At 35.8% G+C, this 21511-nt stretch overlaps 1 protein-coding gene across 2 annotated transcripts in view; it reads right to left on the reverse strand.

Moving 5' to 3' along the window:
* TRIM37 (tripartite motif containing 37) overlaps nucleotides 1-21511 on the reverse strand; it is a 121226-nt gene that overhangs the window by 71053 nt on the left and 28662 nt on the right. For both annotated transcript variants that reach the window (XM_063108987.1, XM_063108988.1), the window contains 4 exons: nucleotides 16428-16552; nucleotides 10329-10379; nucleotides 9152-9233; nucleotides 2030-2106 (listed from right to left, as the gene is read on the reverse strand). In XM_063108987.1, coding sequence (XP_062965057.1) covers nucleotides 2030-2106; nucleotides 9152-9233; nucleotides 10329-10379; nucleotides 16428-16552 — 335 coding nt within the window. The remainder of the gene's footprint in view (nucleotides 1-2029; nucleotides 2107-9151; nucleotides 9234-10328; nucleotides 10380-16427; nucleotides 16553-21511) is intronic.

Genomic DNA, 21511 nt, shown 5'->3' on the forward strand with positions numbered 1-21511 from the left:
ATTTCTCCTCCTGCGCCTTCAAGCTTATTAATCTTTTCTTTTGCAATATCTAATCTGTCGTTCATCCCCTCCACTCTGTTTTCCATCCCAAACATAGTTCAAGTTCAAGAAGTTCAATTTGAGTCTTCTACGTTTTCCATGTCTCTACTTAACTTTTTGAGGAAATGGAGTACAATTTTAACAACTCTTATGTCCTTCCCTCCTAAGTCTAGTACCTGTGTTAGTTCTTGCTCAATTTCAATTGATTGATTCTCCTATTCATTATTGGTTATGTTTTCCAGCTTCTTTGCATACCCATTAATCACTGACTGAACACCAGACATTGTAAATTTGACCTTGTTTGATGTTGGATACTTTTGCAATCTTACACATTTTCCTGAGCTTTGTTCTGGGAAGCTGTTGCTTGAAAACAATTTGATCCTTTTCGGTCTTGCTTTCATTTGCTAGGTGGATCCAAAGCAGTGTTCAGTCTAGGGCTAACTGTTCCCCACTATTGAGTCAAAAACTTCCTCAGTGCTCTACCCAATGCCCCAGGAATTGTAAGTTTCTCCACTGCGCCTGGCAGAAACAGACACAGTTCCTAGCCTTGTGTGAACACCAGGCACTCACTATTTCCTCTGATCCTTTCAGATAGTTCTTTCTCCAACCTCAGATGATTTCCTCACACATATGATCTGATCGGTACTCTGCTGAATACTCAAGGGGAACCCAACTACAGATCTCTGGAGTTCTTTGTGCAGCTCTCTCCAGTACACTCTAGCTTTTGGTCTCCCTGAACTCTCAGCACTATCTCCTCAACTAAAGGAGTCTGCCAGATTCTACCTCAGTTCCCCTTCCCTGTATTGCAGCCTGAAAACTCTCTCAAGGGCATAAGCTGGAGCAATCATGAAGCTAACTTGTCTGTTTCTTGCTTCGGGGATTGCCTTCATTTGTTGTCTCATGTCCAAAATCTAGAAAATGTTGTTTCATGATGATGAGCTTTTTTGGTCATTGCAGGAGAAAGGGTGAATCCCATCCCTGTTACTCAGTGTTGGCTAAAAGCATAAATTCCATACCAAACCAACAGATTTTCATGTAATAAACAAAATTTTATGTAACAGAGTAATAGATTTTCAGGTTACAGAATAAACAAAATTTCACTGATACAGTTCAAGATTCCACATTGCAAATAACATTTAACAAATTACCACTTGTTCGGTTTCGGTGTAATATCAAAGAAGATCCATAATTATCTAAAACCATTTTTAAAAATATTCCTCCTTAACAAAAAGTAGATTAGTGACTGCCAGAGACTAGGGGGAAAAGGAAATGGCAAGTGACTGCTAATGGGTACAGGGTTTCTTTGTGGGGTGATGAAAATGTTCTGAAATTAGATATCAGTGATGGTGGAAGGACTCTGTGAATATATTAAAAACAATGGAGAGTACACTTTTAACTGATGAATTTTATGGTATGCAAATTATATCGCATTAAAAAATTTTTTTTTCAACTATATGATATTCAAAATATGTGAGGCCAGATTTATATATGTACTTCAACCAAAACAACTTATTGCAAGAAATCGAATATAGATGCAGATTTGAGAATTCAGTTGTCTTCTTTGAAGCCAGACAGTGGAGACTTTCAAAAATGCAAAGCAATACAAGATTTCTCAGCAGACATTTTGTTTTAGAAAAACGGTTACTTTTCATAAAAAATGTTACTTCTGTTAATATGCAATAGGCTTATTTTTATTTTAAAAGTTAAATAATAAAAAACTTAAAATTTTTTTCTCAGTTTTAATCTCCAATTCAGAAAATAACAATAGATATAACCTATAATAAGAAAAACTATTTGGGGTTCCCAATACATTTTTATAACGGGTCCTGAGATCAAACAGTTTGAGAACTGCCAGTCCATGCCATCATACTATGCCAAGGATTCCATGTTAGTGTACATCTTAACAGACAAAACAATATAGTAATTAACAAAAATTACTAAAGGAATGCATGTAAATGCACATTAAGGTTGTTATTTTTTAACCTCTTACTTGGAAGTTTCAGGCAAGCCAGCTGAGAGTTCCAAAAACACAGATAAATAGTAACCACGAACAACCCCATTTCCATCCTAAAAAAAAAAACAAGAGGTTATGCAAGTGTAAACTCCAGATCAATTTAAATGTAAAAAATTAAGTTACAGTGAAACAAACAACATAGATTAATATCTGATAATCTGGATTAGCAAGTACTTCTGAGCTTAAAATAAGTAAAAAGAAATAACAAAAAGACCAAGAAATTTGAGTCCATAATGATTTAAAACTCTTGTACACGAAAAATAGTTAAAATAGTAAGGCAAGCATATTAAAGAAAATATCGACAACCACAAAGGGTTAAGAGTTTCAACGTATATAGAACTCTTATAAATCAGTCCTAAAGAAAAACAAAAACCCCAAAGAAAAAACACAAATAAATACCAGACTAAATACAAATAGACTAGAAATGAGTGAGACAAAAATTAAGGCCATTTTTAAGACCAGAAGAGGGATAATATAAAAAAAGGTAACACCTAATGCTGAAGGTAATTAAATTTAATTTCTATATATTTTATATGTTAGCATTCCATATAACATTCTGAGAAGTTGTTTCAATCTCTACTAGAGATTTTTACAAAGATAATTACTCCCTCAGCATTTCCTCAGATTTTTTTTTTTAAAGACCGAATTTATTATAAGTACTTGTTTAAACTAGACTCCATCATAAATTGGAATGACCACAGAGGAGTCAAAGTATTTATTAACTCCTTCACTTCTAGTCTACCTTGTTAGAAAAAGACCTGAGGAAGCTTTCAGGGTTTAACAGGGTAATTACTCAATAAATACTAACAAATAAATGAATGACCAGCTAAGTGAAAAAAGCCAGACACAAAAGATTGCAGATTATATGATCTCATTATACAAAATTCCAGAAAAGCAAAACTACAGGGACAAAAGCAGACCAGTGGTTGCAGAAAGGCCAGGAAATTCAGAGAAAGAAGGGATTAGTTGAAAAAAGAAATAATATAAATTTGGGGGGTGATAAAAATCATAACTGTGGTGGTGATTACAGAACTGTATATATTTCTCAAAACTTGCCAAAATTAGTGAATTTTACTGAATGTAAATTATATTGATTCTGAAAATCAACCAACATCCTTGTTCAAATAGGTTTTTTTTCTTCTTTTGAATTATGTACTTGGAAAATTTTCCCTGGAGTGAAATTAACGAATTAATGAGTGAAAGACAATGAACATTTTGGGCTCATCTTTATCCGTTAATAATATTAGAAATTTCTTTTGCTTTAATTTTTATCATAATCTTAAGGAACAAAAATTTTTAATAGTCTTATTTGCATGCCAGATGCACCTATAACAAAATATTGGCTTTAAGACTTTTCAGTAAGCACAGGACTCTGGAAAAGATTGCTGCGATGACAGCCCAGTTTTTGCAACTCTCCAAACCCAAGCATAAAACAAAACAAAACAAAAAATAACTGTACAGCAAAACTAAAAGGCCAGAAGCAACATTTACAACAAACCTAGCCAACAGGTTATACTACAAAGACTTGCATGAAATCAACATGTGTTTGGGAGAAGGTAGAGGGGCATCTGATGAACAGGAGAATCCCAAAGTAGCCACGATTTATTAACTAAAAAGCATCGTGAGACTGGCTGGTTGGTTCAGCTGGTTAAAACAAAGGGTTCAGATCCCCATAACTGGCCAACCACCAATAAATAAATAAATAAATAAATAAAATAGAAAGCATCATGAGCCAAATACAACAGTTAAAACAGGAAACAGCTGCTCAATATAAAACTAGCTGAATACAAGGTGGCCTGATATAACAAAGTTTGAAAGAACTAAATGCAATCTAGGCACTATGAACTCTTAAAAATAAATATCCAGGGCCTTTCATGACAGGGCCCCAGACTGCAAAGAAATTTCTAGAAATAAAGTAAAAGATAAACAGCACAGAAGCAATAAAGATGAAGGAAGAGAAGGTCCGGATAAAACTGGGAGAAGCAGAGGCAAGTTATCTCTCACAAAGTAAGCCACCATATTTTTAATCGCTAAATCATACTGATATCCACATGCAAAAGAATTTAGTTGGGCCCTTACACCATACACAAAAATGAACTCAAAATGGATCAAAGACTTATAAGACCTAAAATTATAAAACTTTTAGAAGAAAACATAGAGAAAAGCTTCATGAAATTGGACTTGAGAAGAACTTCCTGGAATTGACACTGAAAGTAACAACAAAAAATAAACAAAAGCAAAAATAGACAAGACATCAAAATTTAAAACTCTGTGTATGAAAGGACCCAATTAACAGAGTGAAAAGGCAACCTACAGAATGGGAGAAAATATTTGCAAATCATATATCTGACAAGGGGTTAATATCCACAATATATAAAGAACTGCTACAACTCAACAACAGAAAAACCCCCAAATAACCCAACTAGAAAATGGGCAAAGGATACAAATAGACATTTCTGAAAAGAGAATATATGAATTGTCAATAAGCATATGAAAAGATGCTCAAGGGCCGGCCCGTGGCTCACTCGGGAGAGTGCGGTGCTGATAGCACCAAGGCCCCGGGTTCGGATCCCATATACGGATGGCCGGTTTGCTCACTGGCTGAGCGTGGTGCTGACAACACCAAGTCAAGGGTTAAGATCCCCTTACCGGTCATCTTTAAAAAAAAAAAAAAAAAAAAAAAAAAAAAGATGCTCAACACCACTAATCATTAGGAAATGCAAAAACCACAATGAATATGACCACTTAGGATGATGACTACTCATCGAAAATGCAGAAAACAGGGCTGCCTGTTAGCTCAGTTGATTTACAACACACTGTGGTTAACACTAAGGTCAAGGGTTCGGATCCCCATATTGCCAGCTGCCAAAAACGAACAAACAAACAAACAAACAAAAAAGCACAGAAAATGTGTTGGGCAAGAATGTGAAGAGAGTAATACCCTTGTGCACTGCTACTGGAAGTGTAAAATGGTGCAGTCACTCTGGAAAACAGTATGCAGATTTCTCAAATAGTTAAAAACAGTACTACCAGATGATCTAGCAATTCCACTTCTGGGTATATATCCAAAAGAACTATACGCAGGGTATTGAGATATGTGGACATCCATGTTCGTAGCAGCAGTATTCACAATAACCAAGAGGTGGAGCAACCCACTGTCCATTGGCAAATGAATGGATAAACAAACTGTAGTATATACATATGATTTTTTTTTTTTTTTTTGCACTGGGTAGTACAGGGATCCAAACCCTTGACCTTGGTTTTATAACACCATGCTCTAATCAACTGACTTAACTAGCCAGCCCCTAATTATTCAGCTTTAAAAAAGAAGGAAATGCTGAATGTGCCCCAATATAGATGAACCTTGAAGACATTAAGCTAAGTGAAATAAGCCAGTCACAAAAAGACAAATAACGTATAATTCCACTTATATGAGATACCTAGACAGAATGTAGAATAGTGGTTACCTGGGGGCTGGTAGGGGGTAGGAGGGAAGGTGAAATAGAGAGCTGTTGTTTAATGGGCAGAATTTCAATTTTGTAAGACGAAAAAGTTCTGGAGATTGATTACATGACAGCCTGAATATACTACACTAATAAGCAGTAAGTACGCTTGGTACTTGGTAAATTTTATCTTATGTGTTATTACCAAAATAAGAGAGAACAAAGAGCAGAATACCATTCCTACAGACAATTAAAGCACTCCAGAAAAAATAATCAAATAACAGATCAAAATGGTAACCTATTCCAAAACAACCTAAAAGATACTAAGAAAATAATATGATTCATGAAAGAACAGCACAAATCGGACTTAGAAAACCTCAGAAATCAAGGGATACAACTAAGGAAAGAATTAGAAATAAGTTATTTAAGAAATAAAGACTGAACTGGAGGAAACATACAGCAAATACGGATATGGTAACAGAAATAAGTAAACAAAAATTTAAAAAATGAAAAAGACAAAGAAAGCCAAAAAGATCAGAGAGAAGTGATAAATATTCAAGACAGGCTAAGGAGATTCAAAATACAGATTATATAAGTCCCAAGAAAGAAAAACAAAAAAGAAGCAAAACTTATTAAAAACTAATTCATGAAAACATTTCTTAAAAACAAAACCAAACAATCTGAAACTACATACTGAGAAAGCCCAATGTGTAACTGAGAATACTGACCCAGAATGACCAAACATATGGTAATAAATTATTAGATTTAAGAAAAAAGATTTTGGGCCGAGCCCGTGGCGCACTCGGGTGAGTGCGGCGCTGGGAGTGCAGCGACGCTCCCGCCGCGGGTTCGGATACTATATAGGAATGGCCGGTGCACTCACTGGCTGAGTGCCGGTCACGAAAAAGACAAAAAAAAAAAAATAAGAAAAAAGATTTTTAATATCAGTAAATACCTTTAAGGTGAAAAAAAATTAGTTTATCATCAGACTTTATCTACAGAAAATAGAATAGCATATTTAAGATACCCAATGAAAAAAAACACGAGTCAAAGATTTTATATCCAGAAATACCAGCTTTTAAGTATAAAAAGCACAAACTGGGCTGGCCAGTTAGCTCGCTTGGGAGAGTGTGGTGCTGAGAACATAAAGGTCAAGGGTTCAGATCCCTGACCAGCCAGCCACCAAAAAAAGGAAAATATATTAAAAACCAAAGGGGGGGGGGCATAAACTGTTTTCAACATATAGTAACTCAGGGAATATTGTTTCCATTAGCCTTTCCAGTAGAACATACTAGAGAACAAGCTTTGGACAACCAAACAGTTCTCCAGACATGGCAGGGAAGAGAATAGAGAGGATATATGCAAAAAAAATTTTTTTAATGTTCTTATCCTGAGATTTTTTGTTTGTTGATTTCTGCATTTGTTTATTTTAGAATAAAGCAAATGAGTGACTGAATAAGATATTCTAATTATATCACTTCCTATGGCTTTAAGAAATGGGATTTTCAAGAGTGGAAGAAAGGAGATACAGAGGTAACAAAGAAATTAAGTTAAAAAAACTCTACAGTCATAAATTTGAATTGTAAATGTGAGCATTAACTCAAGTTATTTTATCTTTAAAAAATAAATACATATATTTGTCAAAACCCATAAAAGGTACAACACCAAGAGTGAACCCTAATATAAACTATCGACTTTGGGTGATAATGATGTATCAATGTAGGTTCATCGACTGTAAAAAATGTACAACTCTGGTGTGGGATGTTGATAGTGGGGTAGGCTATGCATGTGTGGAGACAGAGGGTGTATTGGAACTCTGTACTTTCTGCTCAAATTTGTTGTTAACCTAAACTGACCTAAAATAATACAGCCTATTCTTGAAAAATATTTTTAAAATGAAAAAAAAAAAAAAAAAAAAAAAAAAGATCACAGACTACCACCACCACTCCCTCCCCTGCCAAACACTATGTACATATGTGTGTAAAATTTCCTAGCTCTGTTCACTAAAGAGGTCTAGAAATAGTGACCAACCTGGTAGGAATGAGCATCCCTAGTGCCCAGTTTGGCCCTGAAATACAATTTTCCAATAAAAGAGCTAGGGCTCCTTGGATAACATAGCCAATTCCAGATATGGGGTAGGAAATGTACAAGACAGGCCTACAACATCTTACCATACAAGAGAACAAGAAAGCTAACTACGAGGGTCACTATAGGGTCTACTAAGATCATGGCAAAAGGACTCAGAAGCCAACTTGAAGAGACTAAATATGTTTAAATTCATAATGATAGTAAATGACTAAACAAAACCTAGTCAGTTTCAGAGGATAAGAAAATCTGATAAAGGGAAAGAATCCTGGCTCTTCTATACGAACTGTAATATTGGGTAAACAAATAGCAGCAGATGGTTAGAGCATGGTGCTGATAACACCAAAGTCAGGGGTTCAGATCCCTGCACCAGCCAGCTGCCAAAAAAAAAAAAAAAAAAGTAGAAGAGGAGAAGCATCTCGTTATGGAAGTATTACAACTATTAAGTGAGGAAAAAATTTGATAAAATGAGGATATTAGTATTTTGCAACTCACAATAAACAGGCATAGGAAATTTGCATCAATAGCCGCTAATATCAAGAGATGCAACCACCACTGTGATAAAACAACACACTACTACTTATATTCTTGCCACAGGAATCGACTTGAGCCTCACACCACTGGACGCAACTACCAATTAAGACAATACACAGGTCAAAGAACATACTGAAATGCACTATGAGTAATCTGTGGGGGATTGGTTCCAGGACATCCCTCAGATACCAAAATATGGGGATGCTCAAGTCCCTGATATAAAAGGGCATAATAGTATTTACATATAGCCTATGCATATCCTCCTGTATACTTTAAATCAACTCTAGATTACTTATAATACCTAATACAATGTAAATGCTATGTAAATAGCTGTTATACTATATTGTTTAAAGAATAATACTATGACCAGAAAAAAATTCTATATATGTTCAACACAGAGGCAATTTATTTTTTCCAAATATTTTCTATCCTCAGTTGGTTGAATCCATGAATGCAGAACCCACGGACACGGAGGGTCAACTGTTCGTTTTTGAGGGCTTTCTGTATCTGAAGGAATAAAATTCATTAAAAAAAATATAAAAGAAAGAAATTTAATTTTTTTCTTTTTTTGTCTTTTTGTGACCGGTAAGGGGATCACAACCCTTGCTGTGGTGTCGCCCGCACTGCGCTCAGCCAGTGAGCGCACCGGCCATTCCTATATAGGATCCGAACCCGTGGCGGGAGCGCTGCTGCGCTCCCAAGCGCTGCACTCTCCCGAGTGCGCCACGGGGCCGGCCCAAGAAATTTAATTTTTACTTAAAATTCATTACAAATGAATTTAAAAGAAAAATTTAAACATTTCTTCTAAAGGTAAATATCTTTCTACAATCCAGAAATAAAATTTAATAATAAGTCAGGGTTCATACTGCTCATATTTAACTCATTTTTTCATAGATTTAGTAAGGTATGCCCCAAAGAAACATAAATTTGTCATTACTTTAATTTCCCTACTCCACTCAAAAGTGAAATGGTGTATAACAGGACAGTGAAAGAAAGACCTTGGTTTCAAAACTCAATAGAAGTATGGAAAACTTACTGGGTAAACTTTTAACCTCCAGCAAAGTCCTGAAACTTGAAGAGGTGGACTGTAAACAGGATCTGCTCTCTGGCGCAAAGTGCTAAGGAAAAACAAAACAAAACAACCACATCCCAAGATCAAAACTGTTGTGAAGTGGCAACAGGTAAAAACAAAAACAAACTACTCCTTCATAATATATATTTGAAATCCTGAACAAGTAATGGAAGGTGACTAAACAAGTCAAGATTCCACACTTAAGTTTAGATATACTTACATGCTGAAATTTAAAAAAATGGAATGTACTGAAATATTCAACATCTTTTACATTTCAGTAAAAAAATCCCACAACCTTCAAAATTGTGACATTTAAGGGAAAAGGACAGTGTTCTCTAAGTATCTCAAATTTAATTACTGCTCCAACAAGCAGTCTTTCACCATTAAAAAAAAAAAAAAAAAACCCAAATCACAATGTATTTCGTCCTCACTTCCCTGTAGTATAATTTTCCTTTTTTAATATGGAAAAGTAAGAGAACATGTGCTAAATTCTAATATGTACCTGGAAAACCTTTCAGAGGTTATGCTTTAGCCACAAAATTACCCCATGAGAAAAGACAAATTAAATGGAAAGGGGTATAAATTCTCACAGTGTGGCCTTATTTTGACGGTTATCACCTACCTGGAGTCTCTCTCTCTCTAAGACTTTGTATTCTTATTTCCCACTTCCATGTTGCCTTTGAAGGCAAGTCTCTTAGGACCTCTGTATTTTAAGATCTTTGCTTCTAATCTTAGCAAAAAAGCAGTAAAAGCTAACCAAATTAATATGCAAATACAAAGCCTACAAATTTCTTACAACAATGGCATCTATCCACAAATTTTCACTTGGAACTGAATAAATGAAACCCAGTGGACTTCTTCCCACCACTTTTACTTCTGACGATGGGTAGGTGGGAGCTCATTAAAGGCTAAGTGGACCCTTTTCTTTAAAATGGTTCCTTTTCTCAGACTACAGAAGCAATCAGTCCTGAAGCAATCAATCCAGACAAATGACCTCTGTGTTTTTAAGAGGAAACTTTCTTCTAAGACTACTCAACTGAGTGACACACTTCACTAGATATCTATCCTACTAAGGAACAATACCTCCCTGGCTCTTCCTTGTGTATACATATAAAAAACCAGAGTTGTCAAAACCTCTTACCTGAAATTCTCTAAAACAAAAGTAGCTGAATCGTAAGATGGTACTAATTCACTAAAAAGAAGCAAAAAGCAAAAAAAAAAAAAATTATTTAGCTTATATATATATAACATTTTATTTAAATTAAAAAAATAAAATAAGGCCCTCAGTAATATCTTGAAAACTTAATTAAATTAAAAGAAGTCCCTAAGCATATTTTTAAATCCTTTTTAAACACAACATTAACTCTAATTCATAAAATCATCAAAAGTTTATGATTAAAGTGGAGATAAAATAAGTACTTTATAATTTTTAAAGGCAATATATGATTAAGTATTAAAGTAAGTACAAAGACTAACTAAAAAAGTACTCATAGAAAGAGAAAAAAGTAAGAAATTGATGCTTAGGTTGGGAACTCAAATTATGAAACAGATGAAACAGGCTTAAAATATGAAAACTAAGAGCAAAAGTAAAAGATATCACAATCAATCCCCAAATTTCATTCTTCAGAACAAATTATGGGGAACATTAACAGAACTTAAATACTGTGAGATTATTTACTAGCCAATAAACCCATACATTTTTACAGGATTAGAATACATAATCACTTAAGGGGCAGGCAATTGGGATGGACTAGCATATTAACACTTTCTTGGAAGGCAAGATCACCTCAAGCAACTTTAGTCCATCCAATCTTCTCCCAAGAGATCTGAACTATAACCACCGGAGATGGACTAAGGGATAATCCATTTTGCTGCTAACTACCCTTAGATCATGTGAATGGGTTGTGGCACCGTCATTAGAACACCTCAAAAATCATTAAAACACCGTTTATGATAAAAATCCTATCATACACAGTGTTGTAAATCTGATATATAAAGTTACAAATTTACCAAAACAATAAACAGCCAGTCATTCTCACCTTATCTCCACACATATTTTCTAAGTTCAATTCATCAAAATTTTGGTTATTTGCAAAATAAGATACAAGACACATCCACAGCATTGTCACACTGTGATAGCACCTCAAAAAACTAGTGGTTTGCCATGTAAAAATACAATATAGATAAAAAATAAATTACTTTTTATCTTATAGTAGGTACATATAGCCTAGGTACATATGGTAGGTACATACAGATCACATTGTTTTCACAGTACAGTAGTCCCTCTTCATCCAAGGGAGATATATTCCAAGACCTGGATGCCTGAAACTGTGGAGAGTACCAAATCCTATATACAAATCTTATACAAATATAATATGAATCCTTCCATGAACTTTTTGAAGTACCCTCGTATACTATGTTTTTTCCTATACATACGTAAAGTTTATTTTATAAATTAGGCGCAGTAAGAGATTAACAATAATAACTAATAATAAAATAAAACAATTATAACAATATGCCAGCATCACTAATCTTGTGCATTGGGGCCATTATTAAGTAAAATAAGGGTTACTTGAACACAAGCACTGCAATACCCCAACACTTGATCTGCTCACTGAGACAATCACTAAGTGACTGACAGGTGGAGAGCGTCTACAGCATGGATACTCAGGAAAAAGGGATGATTCATATCTGGAGCAGTACAAAGCAGAACAAGGCACACAATTTTAAAGTTATGAATTGTTCATTTCTGTAATTTTCCATTTACTTTTTTCGGACCACAGCTGACTGAGGTAACTGAAACTGCACAAAGCGAAACCATGGCTAAGGGGATACTACTGTAATTAGATGTACTTTGCCCTATGATTAACTGTATAGCTACTCTCCAAATTGACTGTGTCAAGCACTCCTATCATATCCCTAGTCAGTTGTCATGTTTCTTTAGAAGACTCATATTCCTCATCCCCCAGATCCTTTTTGCTTAGTTTATTCTTATTATTCCTTCAGATATAAGATTAAAGGTCACATACCCTAGGAGTCTGCTGTAAGGTCTCCCCGTTATATGCTCCACTAGTACCCAATAAACACAAACCCCAATTAGCAGAACCAATGCAATTAGTGCCTGGGAAGCCTTCCTAGAACCATAAGCCTAATCAGAGCTCTAAGGGTGACTGCCCAATGTAGTCTTCAAGTTTGGTCAAGTACTGACATGCTTTCAGCTATAATTTTGTGCAACTTCCAACCATACAATTGCTGGTCAGTTCTCCCACTAAATTTAGAATGTCCGAAGACTTCAACCAACCCCACTTGCCTGCTGATCTATATATCCTTTCTTCCACCATGTCCTTAATATCCAGTGCGATATATTTTCTTTGTTATTACTACTGTTGTTTTTGCTCTATGTCCAGACTACCACTGTCATGTTTTATCAGCCATTAAGGGTCAAAAGAGTTCACCAGAACACAAAAATAAACAGCAAGAGATGCCACATTCAACTCAGAATGGTGACATAGAAAACTTACAGGCTAAAGAGTATAAGTTGCTAATGTTCACTAATCAAGAGGATATGGTATAGTCTACCCTAGCTCTCACTTGCTCAAAGAAAATAATCGCATTCAGAGCACAGAAAACAAATCTATCAATCCTACGGTACTGCGATATACTTCTTCACATGTACATTTTTTAGGGAAAACCTCTCAGACACAAACAGCATTGTAACAAATTAGTGCTATGGGGCAGCATTAAACAGGATGCATATACATTCCCTATCACCGGTCATCACATTTTATTACTGCTCCAATCATCTATCTTTCTCACTAAATCATAACTCATAAATCACAAAAGCTCTCTAGCATGTAGCAGATGCCTGGAACATAGCTGGCATTCAAATATTCACTGAATAGATGAATATTTACAAATATTTTCTGGCAAATTCATTGAGAGCTGGAAACATTCACTCAAAAATTTCTTTTGCATTCTTTACATACACACACAAAGCCTCAAATATTGCGAAGCCATCTAATTCCATCACTCTTAGCTATTTATTAACACTTCCATATTATGCAACTATGAACACTTCCATATTATTTCCTTGCTGCCCCCCAAATATACCAGCTCTGATCACACCCATATTTTCGTTCATACATACATACCCCATTCCCATCTGCCTAATGAAATCCTGTATAGCTTTCAAGATCTTCCTCAATTCCTTTCCAGGTTATAATGTCATCTTGACCATGCCTGTCACTTACCAGACCTCTTTTTGGAATTATTGATATAAAATGGTATATAAAAAATATTGGATTTTAATAAATAATTCTGTACTATGTAATGTGAAATATTTAGCCAGTAAAATCTTTAGTTCCTCTAATGCATCTCCTGTGCAGCACATACAACAGTGCTGGGCATACTAGTCCTTGATAAATAACACTGCACCGATTTAATGACCTTTTCTTCTCTGCTGTGGCTCCATCACCAATCATTAACTGATGGAACTAACGGCAATGCAGTCCTATATTCTCACAGCTTAGAAACACCACTGCTTTGCACATCTAAACTTTGGTCTTTAAGTTAATGTCAATAAATGCTGGTCTTTCTTATTTGGCCCTCTTTTCTTTGCTGATCAATGCATCAACAGAGGAACATGTGCTTCCTGTATATTGCAACCAGTAAGCTGAGTTTTTAATAAAAATTAGAGTTAAGTTAAAAGCCTAAATTTCTAATAAGATAGTGAGCATTACTGGAGAGAGAGGGCCCTGAGGTGATCTTCATCCATGGGAAGCTGCTTAATTAGAAGACTGGAAAGCACTGTTGCCTGTCTGATGAGTTGCTGAAAGTGGCATCAGGATGGGAATTTATCCGTATCAATGATTCCCAAATTTTGGTGTGGTATTACCTAGGGTGCTCAAGATGCATTTTCTGGATAACACCCCCAAAGATTCTGGAGAACTGGGCCTGGGAATCTGCATTTTGGACACCCCACGTGGCTCTGATACAGGTGATCCCATGTATCACAATGTGAATTGAAAAACATCAATCTTTACATGTGACATTTATGTCAAAATGTATGTTTCATTCCACTGATGATGTAATAATTCAGAAAAGGTTATCTTCAAACTGAAATGGCTGGCCACACTATCAAAAGGCAGCCTTGGGATATCAGTGAATATTCTTAGTTCACCTTAATGATAGTAAATGCCAAGTCCTTTTATTAATATTCAGTGCTTTAAAAACATACATATTTGTGTAGGGTTTAATATGTTAATTCAGAGGGAAACAAAGACTTCTCTTACTGGTCAGTGAGAACCACCCAAGTTCTCGTTGTTAAAAACATTCTGCCCTTCTGTTTATAGGACTGTGGATGGTCAGGGTCCTGAGGAAGGCATCTGTGATGAGGAACAAGGGCTTACACCAGTGATTCTCAACCCGGGGTGATTTTGCTCTCAGGGAACATTTGGCAATGTCTAGAAACATTTTTGTCACACCTCTAAGGCGGCTGGGGAATGCTAAACATACAGGGATACTGCTAAAATTCCTACAATACACATGAAAGCTCCCCCAACCCTACAAATAATTATCCAGCTCAAAATGTCAACAATGCCAAGGTTTAAAAGCCTGGCTTACACCATATACTCCAGGACAATGAATACCCTGTGCCTATCATGTATTAGGGAAAAATAGCCCAACATATAAACATTTTTTATAACAAGGGCTGTTTTCTAAATGTACCACAGCCCTCAACATGCTAGAAAAACCTGACAGTATTCCATAAGCTGTCTCTAAAGTATGAGATAGATTAAGTCTGCCAAAATATTTATCTGAAAAGCAGCAGTTTCATCCCTTATCTTAGGAATAAGCTAAGGAGATTTAAAAAGAACAAACTACAAATGCCCATCTGTACCCAATATTATGGACGTAATTGTGTCTCCCAAAATTCCTATGTTGAAGCCCTAATTCCTAATGTGACAGTATTTGGAGATAGGGCCTTTAGCGATTAAGGATAAATGAGGTCATAAGGGTGAGGCCTTAATCCAATAAAGCTGGTGTCCTCATAAGAAGTGGAAGAGACACCAGAGACTGATCTCTCCCCCGCATGAACAGTCATATAAGGACACAGGGAGAAGGCAGCTATATAAAAGCTGAGAGGCCTCACCAGAAGCTGAATTTGCTGCTACCCTGATCTTGGACTTTCTGCCTCCAGAACTGTAAGAAAATAAATTTCTGTTGTTTAAGCCACCCAGTCTGTGTTATTTTGTTATGGCAACCCAAGCAGAATGATATACCCACAGAGATTTGATTTCAAACGGCCTGAGGTATGGCCAGGCATTGATAATTTTCAATAGAATCCCAAGTGAGATTAATATATAAACAGTATAAAGAACCCCTGGTATAACGCCACAGTGTAATTTTTTTTTTCTTGGCAGCTGGAACGTATGGGGATCCAAACCCTTGACCTCGGTGTTATCAATACTGTGCTCTAACCAACTGAGCCAACCAGTCAACCCTAGTGTAATTCTAAATACACTCAAAAGAATCTGCTGTTGAGAAGAATTCTAAGATTCAGCCCAAGATGAAAACTAAAAAGACTGAAGTTTTTTGCAATAACTGTTTTCTCCCACTATCTTTGAGTATCTGAAGATAACATCGGGTCACCTTCAAATTCTTTTGGTATCTCATCCATTTCTGAGTTTTGTGTAACAAGATATAAATTAATTCAGGGCCAGCCAGTGGCTCACTCGGGAGAGTGCGGTACTGATAACACTAAGGCCATGGGTTTGGATCTTATATAGGGATGGCCGGTTCCCTCACTGGCTGAACGGGGTTCTGACAACACCAAGCCAAGGGTTAAGATGCCCTTACCAGTCATCTTAAAAAAAAAAAAAATTAATTCAAAAGGTAAATAAAAGAATGAATAGACACTGATAAAGGTAATGGAATCATTATTTTTTCTACACTATGGAAGATGGAGCTCCAGGAAAAGTGCCAATCCTAATACACTATCATTTTCTCTTTACAGTCAAAAGTGTGACTGAGTCCACCATGCTTTTTTTTAGACTATATTTACATGCATACAATAGAGCTCACCACACCACACCACTATAAACAGCACCTTAAAAAAGAGATGGAGTTAAGAAAAATAACTTATTCTTTTGAAACAAGTATATGCATTTGCACATAAACTTCAAAGGTAAATAAAAAATTTTAAATGTAAAAAAAACACATAAATAAAAATGTGTCATACCTGGTAAAGTCTGGTGGAACAGGAGTGGTAACAAAGGATGCCATCGGCTTTCGATGAACTTGCTGAAACATCATGAGGATTTCTGAGCTCTTCGATATCAACTCACTCTTACTACAAGACCGCAACTGTGTGAGGAAAAAAATTATCTGAACAAACAAAATTACTATTCACTGGCACCTTGAAAGTCTTTTTTTTTTTTTTTTTTGGCAAGCTGGTACAGGGATTGAACCCCAGGCCTTGGTGCTGAGCACCACGGTCTAATCAACTGAGTGTTATAGTCAGCTCACAAAATTCCTAAAAGAAAATTAGAATTTATTCTGGTTATATACTGAAAAAAAAAAAAAATGAGATAACAAAAAACCGTTTCAAAGTGAGTTTGAGAATTAAGAATCTTCAAAGAATCTAGGTTATTTACTTTCATTCTAACAGTAAAGTCATGAAATAAGTTTACTTGATTTTAATGCATTTTTCTCTCCTCTTAATTTAGGATAAGTCAAATTTTAAGCAACTACAAATATATTTTCAGACTGCTGGAGTGAAGCTATTATGCATATTAATAAACATATCCTGTAGGTTAAAAGCCTTTATTATTTATTTTTTGGCAGCTGGCCAGTTAGCTCAGTTGGTCAGAGCTGGTGTTGATAACACCAAGGTCAAGGGTTTGGATCCCAGTATAGGCCAGCCACCAAAAACAAACAAACAAACAAACAAAAAATAAACAAGAAAGCCTTTAAAAACAAGCATCTCAGATTGCGGTCTAGATAACAGAAAGATTTAACACACACGCACGCACGCACGCAGGTAAATCTTATCCTATATCAATTTACGAATCACTACTTAAGGTATGCCAGAGGTAAAAAGTGAAAATCTAAGGGCCGTCCGTGGCTAACTTGGGAGAGTGTGGTGCTGATAACACCAAGGCCACCGGTTCGGATCCCTATATAGGGATGGCTGGTTAGCTCACTTGGAGAGTGTGGTGCTGACAATACCAAGTCAAGAGTTAAGATCCCCTTACTGGTCATCTTTAAACAAAAAAAAAAAAAGTGAAAAATTTAACTTTAGTAAAATAAGCATGGTAGTTAAGTCTACTGATTTTATACTCAAGAAAATTAGTTTGAAGTCCTAGTTCTGACACTAATTATATGACTCTGAGTCTGGTTATGTGTAAAGCTGTAATAATAATATCTACCACTATTTGCTTCACTGAGTTTGTTATAAGGACCATGAAGCACCTTTGTAAAGTTATCTGTCACAGGCTGAATTGTGTATGCCTCCACCCCCAAGTTTATATGTTGCAGGCCCAACCCGCAGTACCTCAGAACTTAACCACATTCAGACATAAGGTCCGTAAAGAGATGATAAAATTAGAATGAGGCCTTTAGGGTGGGGCCCTAATCTAATATGACTGATATCTTTAAAAGAGGTAGAGACACCAGGAATATACACACTGTAGATTAAGTCCATGTGAGGACACAGTGAGAAGGCAGCCATCTACAAGCTGAGGAGAGAGACCTTAGGATCAAACCTGCCAATACCTAGATCTTGGACTTCTAACCTCCACAACTATAAGAAAATACATTTCTGTTGTTTAAGCCTTCCAGTCAGTGGTATTTTATTCAGCCTTAGCAAACTAATACACTATCAAATGCCAAATAGATGATACTCATAAAACCCACTACAATTGGGTTTATATCTTTTAAATAACAGCTGCTCCTTCCATTGCCCATATCAAAGATCTTCTCCTCTAAAAATTTCAAATTTTGCTCTTCATATTTAAGTGTTTCTATCTACCTACAATTGATTTTTATGTACAGAGTAAGAGGAAAAGCTTGTTTTATTTACCACATGTACAACTGTCAATATTTGTTGAAAAGTCCATCCTTCTCCATATCTGTCCAGTCTTCACATATGCCTGGGGGTCTGTTCCTGGCCTTTTTATTCTCTACGTCTCGATATAAGTTATGACAAGAGCTCCACCTTTATTATTCTTTGGCTACTTGGGGCTTCTTGCTCTTTCATATTAATACTGGAATTTTATTGAATTCTGAGAAAACTCATACTGAAATTAAGATCAAATTGCATTTTTAGATCAAAACTAGAACAGCTCCTTTATGATACTGAATTTTCCCTTGTATATAGTATAGTTCATTAAATATACTAAGACACTGATTACTAAACAACACCTTTATCTTATGTGTCACTAAGGAAACCACACATACACACACACACACAAATGATGGAAGCATCCCATCTCAAAGATAGCATAATGTGACAAAATGCACATCTGAAAATCAATGAAATTCAGGATATCTTTATTCAGCTGTTTTTTGTTTTATAATGATCTCTACAAAGGTCTTAAACATCTTTTGTTAGATTAATTCACAGATCCCTTAATAGATTTTGTTGCTATTATGAATGAGATTTGTTTTCAAATAAATTCTCTAGCTGGCTACTCCTGATGGTAGGAACACTACTGATTTTTATATCTCGATCTTGTAACCAGCAACCAAAATAAGCTCACTAAGAAGGTGTAACAGTTTATATATTTTCTTGTGGATAACCATATCCTCTACATGTAAAGGTTTACCTCTTCCTTTCTATATTTCTAACACACTTGTTGTCTTAATTCAATAAATAGGACCAGTATATCTTGAAGAGAAGTCCTGCCAGCAGGCAACACTGGATGATGATGAACAGAAAACTTCTCAAATCTTAACATTGACATTAAGTGTCTTTTGGACTTTTAAATAAATGTCTCTTTTTGAGTTAAGTCAGTTCCCTTTTACTCTTAGTTTGCTAAATAATTTACTTTTTAAAATTTTAATTTATCAATATACGATACAGTTGATTTTCGTGTCCCTTTACTAATTCTTTCTCTTCCTCCCCCCTCATCAACATCATATCTGTTCACTTGTCTTAACAAAATCAAGGAACTGTGATTGTTGTGTCTTCTTCTCCACCCGTCCCCAGCCCCCGTTCATTTGTATATTTACTTATTTTTATTAGCTCCCACAAATAAGTGAGAACATGCAGTATTTCTCTTCTGTGCCGGCTTATTTCACTTAATATAATTTTCTCTAAGTCCATCCATGTTGCTGCGAATGATAGTATTTCATTTCTTTTTTTAATAGCAGAGTAGTATTCCATTGTGTAGATATACCAGTTTCCTTATCTACTCATCTGATGATGGGTATTTAGACTGGTTCCAATTCTCGGCTACGGTAAATAGTGTGCAGCAATAAACGTGGGAGTACGGGTATCCCTTCAACATGATGACTTCCATTCCTCTGGGTACATACCCAGCAGGAATAGCTGGATCACATGGTAGATCTATCTGTAATTGTTTGAGAAACCTCCATTCTATTTTCCATAAAGGCTGCACCATTTCAGTTTGCTACATAATTTGGCCATGAATGAGGATCAAATATAATTCAATGGTATTTTTTAATTATTATAATACTCATTTCAACTTAGATATTCATGTGGTTTTGCCCTTTAACTTGTCCAATTACTGTATAGTTCATATTTCTTATTTTCTGTACATTATGATGTTTTGACATCTAAAAATCTTTCTCGCTGGAGAGAGACTGCCTGCCCTTCCTGGCCAATTCTGAGACAGCAGAAGGCTCAGTTGGGAATGCGCCTTTGATATGCAAACTAACCAATCCAGAGATACATTATCTCCTTTACCTGGCCATAAACCCCAGGAGGCAATATTCCTCTGCCTTAATCATCCCAGGCAACCAGAGACCTCACTATAGTTTAGAACCCACTGAAATAATCCAAACTGTCCAATCCTAAACTTACTCAGTGTACTTAACTGCCTTGACCATTCCTTCAAGTGAGAACCCCCCAAAAGAGCCTTTCCCTCCTCTCTGCCTCTTGACTGACCCTGGTCCTTTCCCACGTGTCCTGTGGCATGCCATGCCACACCTCCTGTTTCTAGGACCAGTTCATATAATAAACTTCAGTATATATAATAAACTTGATTACCCTGTGCCTCTCCTGTGTCTCCCCTTCTGGCTACAACTGACACAAAAGAACACAGAACAAGGGCTTCATTATCCTGTTGGAATAGTTCCTGAATAAAATCTGCTTTTACCAATGTAACTATTATGCAGCTCTGGCTTTAACAGTTATAATTAAGAAGAAATTTTTCTGATAGTAAAACATTTTTTCATTCCTTTGATTAAGTCTACTTGGTTTTGCTTGCTGTTTTGTTTCTGTAAGTATCACACTGATTTGGATTTGACTGAATTTTATTTAAGATTTTGGCATTTATGTTCACAATAAGATTGATCTTTAATTTTCTTTTTTTATACTGTTCTTACGCTCATTCGTTATTAATGTTACATCAGTCTCAAAGAATGATGTTAGCATTTGTAATTTTTTTTATTGAAACATAATTAATTGTGCATATCTGGGGAGTAGAGCATTGAATATCCATATCTGTCTGCATTATGTGATGCTCAAATCAGGGTATGTCCAGTGTTACGCAATCTAATCATTTTTTGTGGCTCTTTACCAATTTATCGCTAACATTTCCCCCCGCCCCTTCCTATCTCTGCTGGCCTCAGTTCTGTTCTTTCCTTTTGAAAGTTCAAAGAATTATTGTGATTGGTGCATCTTTCTCTCTTTCTTTTGTTTATTTTTAAATCCCCACTTAAGAGTGAGGACATGTGGTATTTCCCTTTCTGTGCCTGGCTTATTTCACTTAACATAATTTTCTCTAAGTTCATCCATGTTGCTGCAAATGGCAGAATTTCATTCTTTTTTATGGCATAATAGTATTTCATTGTGTATATATACCACATTTTCCTTATCCAGTCGTCCACTGATGGACATTTAGGTTGGTTCCATATCTTGGCTATTATAAATAGAGCCATGATAAACATGGGAGTGCAGGTATCCCTTCAACATGAGGATTTCCATTGCTTTGGGTATATACTCAGCCATGGGATTGCTGGATCATACCGCAGTTCCATCTGTAGTTGTTTGAGGAATCTCCATACTGTTTTCCATAATGGCTACACTAATTTACAGTCCCACCAACAGTGTAGGAACAGTCCCCTTTCTCTGCATCC

Source organism: Cynocephalus volans, chromosome 10 (genome assembly GCF_027409185.1).
Source record: "Cynocephalus volans isolate mCynVol1 chromosome 10, mCynVol1.pri, whole genome shotgun sequence".
Taxonomy (NCBI): domain Eukaryota; kingdom Metazoa; phylum Chordata; class Mammalia; order Dermoptera; family Cynocephalidae; genus Cynocephalus; species Cynocephalus volans.